Source organism: Dysidea avara, chromosome 7 (assembly GCF_963678975.1).
Source record: "Dysidea avara chromosome 7, odDysAvar1.4, whole genome shotgun sequence".
In the NCBI taxonomy this organism is placed as follows: Eukaryota; Metazoa; Porifera; class Demospongiae; order Dictyoceratida; family Dysideidae; genus Dysidea; species Dysidea avara.
The window spans coordinates 22,093,953-22,103,009 of record NC_089278.1 but is presented as its reverse complement, the minus strand read 5'-3'; the positions used below and the strand labels follow the sequence as shown (position 1 = coordinate 22,103,009).

Genomic DNA, 9,057 nt, shown 5'->3' with positions numbered 1-9,057 from the left:
CAACTTTGTGGTAGAATTTTAAATTACCAGCTTTATGGAGCACCTGTCAAAATGCCGGGAACTTTTATAATACTATTTTCCAAAACCATTATCATAGTAATAGATTGATATGAAGCAAGAATTAGCAAGCATAATCGTGTAGCTTAACAATCAAAAATACAGAAAAGAATAAAACAATGGTTAACCAACTAAGTTGAGAAATGTAACTACCTCTGCAGTGGTTCAAAATTTTCATACTATGCTCAATTTATCATATGTGACCCACTGAGCAAAATCCTAAGTTTTTGAGCTGTAGTTCATTACTGGCTTCTATTATGCACACACGCCTTTTCAACTGAAATGATACAAGCATGCTGTATACAAAGACTATTCTTTTTTTTGTGGAGTTGACATTCTCATAACGAGGGCAACAAAACTGGATGAGGAAAGTGCAATGGGAAGCCAGAGGCCAACATATAGCCTCACAAATCCCACAGTGTGTTTGAATTGAAATATATTACAATGCCACACAAAATAAGACAAACGATTGTGTTTTGTGCAGCTGGTGCAAGTGCATGACAGACAAATAAATCCACACACAAAAAAACACAACCAAACTGTGAAAAAATGGTGCAGCCTTAAAAAGCCTGAGTGAAAAAAGTTGTGAAATCAAATGTGGCAGCCAAGAAATGGCTGTAATGATGTTAATGCTGATAAAGTTTAACAATGCACAAAGCCATTATCAAAATTTATTAGCATTAACATCATTGCAGCCACCTTAGATTTTACAACTTTTTTCACTCAGGCTTTTTAAGGCTGCACCATTTTTTCACAGCTTGGTTGTTTTTTGTGTGGAATTCACTTGCCCCAAAGCCAGCCTATGGCTGACTTTGGGGTTTGTTTTTACTCACATTTTTCTGTACCGACACAATGATGATCATTGAAGACAGACTTGTATTGCATGATTTACTTCAATCTTTAGCAGCATTATTGTAATACACTAATAGAGCGCACATTTTTTGAGGACTTTTAATAAAACGTACATAGAATGTTCTAGAGCAATCTAGTACTTTTATTGGTAGATCTATAAACTAGAATTTTCATTTATAAAGCAGAAATTAAGTGAGGCAATCAGCCAAGATATCAGTGGTTTAGTGGATAAGGATGTGGGTGTTATGTATGGAGGTCTCTGGTTCAAACTCTGGTAAGCATTTTCAATTGTTTTGTGCACCTATTTTACCCCGAGATGACTGCTCTATTACAGTATCTTGTTCCATGGTTTTACACTTTTTGGTTTTGCTTAATAACTTTGTAGCTGTAACTCTATTGCTTTTGAAACTATCAAAAGGCACTGCTGCAATGATCAGCCTATGTACACACTAATTTTGAAATTATTCCCATATTTAATTTACCCTATAGCCATGACAAAAGTTTGAACTTTTTTTATATGAATAAACACCCATAACTCCCTGGATATGTATCAGATTCACAACAAACTTGGTACATGTATTCACCTTTATGTGCTCTTCATTTGAGCCAAAGATCAAGGCAATCAAATTACATGTTTACATTTTATAGCATTTTTTGTAAAGTGTGCAAAAAGAAAATCAAAGCACTTGTAGCCCCCATACAGCATAAGAAGTTAAAAAAATGAAGAAATTAATTGAAATTTTAAACACCCATATCTCGCAAATGGCTGTTGCAGATTTAATCAAAATAATTTCACTGTGTGGCCTACCCTACCTGGCTTTTAGCTATAATGCAAAAATGGTGTGCTTTGGAGAATGGGCCATGGAGCTATGCACGCATGAAAAAACTGTTTCTTTCTTCCTGTTAATACACTCACAATGTGGCATGCCTGCTTTTTTGGCTGCACAACACACTACCATGTGTCTTGATGTCATAAAATAGCCCTTTTCATGCATCTGTAGCTTAGTGGCTCTTAAAACAGAGGCTAACCATTTTCATTCTGAAAACTCCCTTGGGATGGGGCACCTCCTATTTCATGTTTAATTACTTAGCCATCGCTGAGTAAAAGTTTATATTTTTTCTTTATCATATTCTCCAAAAATAACTTGTACATCTTATTTTAAAATAATGTAGGGTGCAATATTACATATGTTTTGCATAAAATGTCTGAACTACTAGCTGAATTTTTAGTTTGTTGTCATCCCTACTGCCTAAACCATTTGTGTTTTTTCAGACCTTGCAGGATACAAACATTTTTTATTTTTGTTTACTAAGGCTTTAAAGGACAACTGCTGAAGGTCTGCAGGACACCTGGTCCTACAGCCTCTATACATATATTAAGTATGTTTGAAAAGTTATATTGTCTATCAGACAGATTGATTGATTGATTGATTGATTTATTATTTAGACTCCATCAATTAAAAGATTCCCTGAGGACAAGGTTTGTAAGGGAATATGGATTGTATGAGGAGGTGGAGGATACAAGGTACAGTATTTTTATATGGTTATAGCTATGGCAAGAAGGAATCAGGTTTTAGATAGATGGTAGTACTTTCAGGCACTATTAATGATCAGTCATAAAGCCAGCTATGATCCTTGCATTGCTACATGGCTGATGCATGGCTGATGCATGGCTACCCATGTGTTTTTATACTCGCTGTGTCAAAGTGCGCCAACCGGAGATGGGATTTCTATTCATAGATTTAGCTTTAAAGTGTTGTGAGTATGGGGCAATACCACTAGTTAGCACTGTACCTTGTATCCGGAACCTCCGAAATACAATTGGCTATAGCCGTCCTTCGATTCCTTACAAGAGTTAAAAAAGGTAGCTACAAAACAACAAACACTCACACTACACTAAAGCTCACAAAATGCAAAAACACACATACACAAAAAAATACAATAAAATATCTACAGAAAATAAATATAAGGAAAATTACAATTTATCTAACAAATGCATATAACAGTTATTACAAACTGCTTATAATTATCATTGGCCATTAATAATGTATATAGTCATTAAAGTGGGAAGAGTGGTGGTTTCATCATTGTGATGCCTGATAGTAATGTATGGTTAAACTTCATTGGATTGGCAAATACTGCTTAACTCTTGTAAAGTACTTCTGATGGCTATTGCCGAAGCTATTGATGGCTCCAGGGGAATACCTTTAAACTGATGGTACTGACAATACATTTTACACATTGAACTGAATAAGATGGTCAAGTGGTAACCATTGCAACCGCTTAAAGTGCATAGACAAATGGTCTTGACTGTAAGAAGATAGATTGGTTACAAGGTTCTATTCAAATGTTGTGTTGATTGTTGCATTAGGGAGGGTCCCCACACAGGGAGGGCATAATTAAGGTGTGATAAAACAAGTGAATCAATCAACAGTTTCATTAAAACAGTACTCAAATATGACCTGTGAGCATTGATTAGATATAAACAATAAGTCATTGTCTTGCAAACACAGGAAACCTGATCTACCCAAATATTACTGCTAAATCTTTGTTTATCCACAATTTTCAAGGGAACATCACCCACTGAAATATTTGGTACCTCAAACCTTCTAGCATTTCCATAAAACCACATAATACTAGATTTAGTAAAGTTAAATTTCATTTTACTTCCTATTATCCATTCATTAACCAGACGTAGCTGAGAATTCATTAGAGCAGCAGCAGCAGCAGCAGCAGCAGCAGCAGCAGCAGCAGCAGCAGCAGCAGCAGCAGCAGCAGCAGCAGCAGAAGGAGTGGATCCACTACAAATCAATGTAGTATCATCAGCATATTGTACTAATAAACCCTCCGTAATTTGTGAAGGTAAAGTGTTCATACAAAGAGGAACAGTGATGGACCAAGAGCACTACCCTGGGGAATACCACCCAAAATATTCCTCTATGAATTCTCTCACTTAAGTAACTTTTGAACCACATCCCAAAGAGACTGATTATATAATGCTGTTAATGGAGGAGCAATCAATTCAGCAACCTCTTTGATATAACTTGCAGATAAACCATCTGCTCCAGTAGCCTTACTGACATCCAGATAGCATTGTTTGTGACATCTTTTATTCATATGCACTTTAACATTCTATCATCCCACTATAGTTCAGGTATCAACTCCAGAAATTTTTGATGCATAATACATCTTGTATAAAATTAATATTCATTTTGAAAGGGTGACAGGTAGAAGTGACTCATGATCTTTCATGCAAGGAATATTGCTAATACTGCTTAGTTTATACATTGTTCTGCATGTACATAAACAGGCTTTCTTGGCTGTGATACAGCTAGCTAGTTTATAACAGTTGATCTTTCATTGTTTAGCAAAGCTTACTACAGGTGATAATTCTATTGATACAAGTCCTACAAAGAAGAATACCAACCAAGATGGTGGAAACAAAAATATCAACTATATTATTGGTAACAAGAATAAATATTTACTTGGTCAAACACAATGGCATTTGTTGCCTTAAGTCAGAAAATTGGTGTGGCGACTATTCAAACTTGACCAGTACTCAACATTCTGGCAAAATAATATTCTAAGCTCATAATTTTAAAATTAATTGTGGCACTGCTTAAGTGCAACCACTATTCAAGTGTGGTGTTTAACCAAGTAAATACAGTATTCTTGGTATATAGAAATGACTGTATGATTAAGTAGTGACTTTATCTCTTTATAAGCTTGCCATACTCAGTAGAAACTTTTATTAAAAGAATTCTGGATCTAAGACAATGTAATAGTTATATGGGCATGGGTGTTTTGCCTGATGTATCATACGGTATGGTAGTACTGTATACTAGGGATCATAAAGAACTGAGCTTTGCCAAAGTTGGCTTAAACTTATAGCCTTTGCCGTGCTGGATAATCAATCACTCCAGCTAGTAAGAGTTCAACCACTAGATTCATTTTATTAGACATACATGACATAGGTGGCAGCAGGTAATGTTGCTCCTACATTTCCTGATATAAATGGACAAGTCCTGGAGATATATGGAGATTACTAAGTCCCACAATCAATTTTAACTATCATTCTGAGCGAGCTGACTTGTGAGAGGAAGGCTACCAGTGTGTCTACCATGCCAAACTATGGCAAATTAAGTGTAAGTTGTTTAATTACGTTACTTTGTGTGTGTATAGGTTGTTGATACATTGTGCAGTGTGGGTTAATTTGGACACATGGTATATCAAACTGTATGGTAGTACTGTTTAAGTAGGGATTGCCCCAAAAATTTCATGCGCCGCTCAAAATTCCACCTCTGAAAATCATCCTAGAGACATCTTATGTGAGAAAAATCACCTTTACAAAATAGTACTCGTCCATATAATATATAATACAGCATTAAATATAACAAAACACTTACAGGTGGTTGGATATAGAATTATAAAGAAATCACCAAAACTCGAATTTTAGTATCATTGCCTCACTGCCTCACTGCCTGCCTGCCTGATCACAGTCGCAAGGCTAGAGGCCAAACAAATTAAGCAGCATATGGCCACCATTTTACACCACAATAACAAACTCACCAGTGGGATGTGCTTTTTGGGGTTACGACAAGTGTAGGCCCTCTGTGCCTTGTCTTTTCTTTTATGTTCAATCAGGCTGTTTGTCTACCTTCTTCATCCAACAAAACCATACTAAGGCGGTAATTTTCTGTATCAACACTTTCTTTCAGCAGTATATTTAGATGCCACAGGATTATTTCAGAACTGAATTTCAGGAGTGCTTCAGTCCCAGCGATATTATAAAAGGTATACTAGCTAGTAGATATCTGCAACTTCGCAATTGAGATCCCGTTTGCAATAGGTTCATGACCACACCCATCAAATAAAGACCTAGGTAGACTAATAGCGATAGAGTACAGATGCCACACCTCTCAACAATCTAGCTTTGTACTTAACAGTAAACAAGATAACTTCACCCCTTATTGGTCTAGCTAGCTGCACACCCCTTGGCTGACTCAAGATACTCTAATGCAACAGTCACTCTAATACAACAGTCATGTGTGATGTTCTAATAGAACAGTCACAAGTTACACTGTAGCTAGCTGTGCTACAACAAAAAACTAGACAAACTAGTATTTTTAAAATTTAGAAAATTGTTAATTTAAGAATGAAGTAGGGATCTATTCAATAAAAAGTAGTGAAACAAGATATGAATAATGGTATTTCAGCATAGCTCAGTGGGAAAGTCCCTACTTTGGCACATTACTTTGACATTGGAAAAAAAAATTGTTATAGCCAATGTGCCAAAGTAGGGACTTTCCCACCAAGCTATGCTGTAATACCATCATTCATCTCTTGTTTCACTTCATTTTATTGCATAGATCCCTACTTCATTTTAAATTAACAATTTTTTTAAAATACTAGTATTATATGAACCATGGCATACTTCAGTATATTGCATTTGTTTATACCCCTCCTTCTCAGTCATTTGAAGTTTACTGTTGATAAACCCCTCAGCTTCACCTCCAGGTTTTTGGGTATAAACATAAACAGAAATAGTGTTCATTTATTTTAAACTTTAATGTGTAGCAATAAACAACATAGCTATAGACAATTCTAGGTAGTTTTTAGTAATATTGTAAATGCAATCATTTTATTTAGACGCATGTATTTTACTAACTAGTAAAAAAGCAATCGATGGCAATTATGGGTATATACATGTAGGATTGTTTTGAAAGTATTATTTTATTTATTATTGTGTATAAGATTCACAAAATGAAGTATAAACACACAGTTAATTATAGAGTTAGTCTGTTGGAAGAAGTGAAATAGTTTTACTATTGATTTGAGAATAGTGAATTCCATAGCTTGATTGTTGAAGTTAACAAGTTCTGATGGAGGGGGACAATGACCATGAGTGCTTGAAGCTAGTGGAGATGTTAGAGTCATCACAGTCTCAACAAAGCCATGTAACATAGTGTATAATGTTATAAGCTTTATAATCCTCATTTGTTTGATTTAAAAGGGCTTAACATGCTGGTCACACTGCTCATACGGTGGCTGTAATATGAATAGTCAAAACAGGCTGTACTACATTACACCTTTTCTATTTGGTTGTAGGTGTAGGGAACCACACTGTAGCTGCAAATGTTCCAGTATACGTAGGTCCGACTAGCAATGTATAGCAAACTTTAACTGGTACCGGACAAGTGATATAAGTCTTAGCTTCTACCTTGTTGGCTTCATTGACATATTCTTGATGTTTGTGAAGTATAATTGGCTAAGTTAGTGTTGATGTAGAATTATTCTTCCTTTTTTGTTATAGCTAGATATGTGCACAACCATATTTAAACTTCATTTTCTATGTGTTTAGGGTGTCTGTGACTATATCACAGGGTGTCTGTGACTATATCACAAGGTGTCTGTGACTATATCACAGTAACAAACTGCAATCAGTTGCAAAGTTATTCTTTTCTCAAATTATTTTCATGTAGAATATATGGCAATTTAATTGTGTACACCAAGTATTGAATTGAAAGATGCTGTAAGGCCATACAGTGCTTGTAAGTCTTTTCAATGTTCTATAGTAACATAATTCGATGGGAATCTGGATGACTTGAGTCTATCACTAGTGAGGTTTGCAACATCAGTCATCCTATAGCTCCTCTACTTTGAGGAGCTAAATAAAATTTTATTTATGCATGACACCATCCATACTGTATCAAAGTTAAACTTAGAACAACTGGAGCCTTATTTGTAAATAGATAATATGAGTTTAAACTTTAGCCCTCATTGTAGTTAACTCCTAAGCAAAATGTTGATTGCAGTACCTCATTGATCAGACTGTTAACATTTAGGGGTAGAACTCTCATTGAAAATGAAACTAGACAGCTGGCTTAGTAGCTAGAGAAAAGTGTATATAGGTGCTGAGGTATCTATGTACGTAGTTTGAATCACAAGTTGCTATACTATGATTCTTTAATTCATACCTTTTACGAGGAACATTCAATAATAAATAATCTACATAATTAGGTGGTCATAAATTGCTTATACAAAATGTAGCTATTGCCTGAACTAAAATCTACAAGTGATTTAGAGCAGTTGTTTAATAGATTACTATAGATTACTGAATAGTTTTTCACACCACCAGTCTGAATCTGCACTGGATATCAACAGCTGAACCAAGTTGAATTCTGTTACACTTCAGAGTAGTTATGTCTCCATTTGGTTGAACCATCATGTAGTACTTCTTCCCATCAGACTCCACATAGTACCGTAAATCTTGTACACCATCAATATCCTCTTGTTTGAATCTATATATGTATCCCTATATATAGAATGATAAATATAACAACTACCAAATTGTTTTCATTATGTGCATGCACACCTCATCAGATACGTCCTCTGGTAATGCTACAATGTTGTGATTTTTGCTAACAGCAAGGTAAAAATGATTTTGATCTGCATTAAAGAACTGGTCCCCTTGACTGTTAGAACTCCATGCAACAAGATGTGCATCTTTATTTAGTACTCCTTCATCTGTGGGAAGGTTATTAACAGGTTACTGAATATCAGTTGTAGTTGTGTTGTTAATCCTTTAACTTACTAAGTGATAGAGCAGCTGTGACATGTGGAAAGTCTCCTGTTGATATGATGTGAAGTGGAGTACCAAGTGAGCGACTGACTACAGCCACTGTGGATGGCTGTATTGTATTTACCTGACATGGTTGTTTCCTTTTACATAATATGTCTCCCATCCTTGAAGTTGGATACTACTAAAGCAGTTTTAGTTTCACTATTGAATTAACCGAATGATCAGTTACAGGCTGTATAGTCACTTATATACCTGTTGGTAGTGATAATGCACATGTGATCCCCTTTTCTGTAATGATGTCATCACAACTCTATTTGTATCTGTTACAGTTGAATGTTCATGAACTGTATCCTAGAGGTATCAAGAACAAATGCATATACCCTATACCATTCAAGCAGCATTGTTTAATCATAAAGCAGACTACATAGTAATGTATAGAATACGTTTATCATGCAACCTCACCTGAGAATAATTTGCTGGGATTTTTTAAGGACACTGAATGAAAACAATATATTATTGTCCTAGTCTGATAGCCTTGAATCTGTCCATCCTTCCAAAGATTGTCA

The 9,057-nt window shown here is 35.4% G+C and overlaps 1 protein-coding gene across 1 annotated transcript; it reads right to left on the bottom strand.

The window, feature by feature from the left end:
- Positions 1-7,901: 7,901 nt before the first annotated feature.
- Positions 7,902-8,699, bottom strand: LOC136261262 (uncharacterized). Its single transcript, XM_066055238.1, has 3 exons — positions 8,504-8,699; positions 8,285-8,436; positions 7,902-8,224 (listed from the first exon to the last, which is right to left on the bottom strand). Exons 1-3 carry the CDS (start codon positions 8,652-8,654, stop codon positions 8,036-8,038), a joined length of 492 nt encoding a protein of 163 aa, XP_065911310.1. The 5' UTR covers positions 8,655-8,699; the 3' UTR covers positions 7,902-8,035.
- Positions 8,700-9,057: the final 358 nt, after the last annotated feature.

Excerpts from the sequence above, each read along its gene's own strand:
- LOC136261262 (XM_066055238.1), bottom strand. The coding sequence starts at position 8,654 with ATGGGAGACATATTATGTAAAAGGAAACAACCATGTCAGGTAAATACA. Across the intron at positions 8,437-8,503 it reads CACAGCTGCTCTATCACTTA|ATGAAGGAGTACTAAATAAA; the intron begins GTAAGTTAAAGG and ends ACCTTCCCACAG. Across the intron at positions 8,225-8,284 it reads CAGAGGACGTATCTGATGAG|GGATACATATATAGATTCAA; the intron begins GTGTGCATGCAC and ends TTCTATATATAG.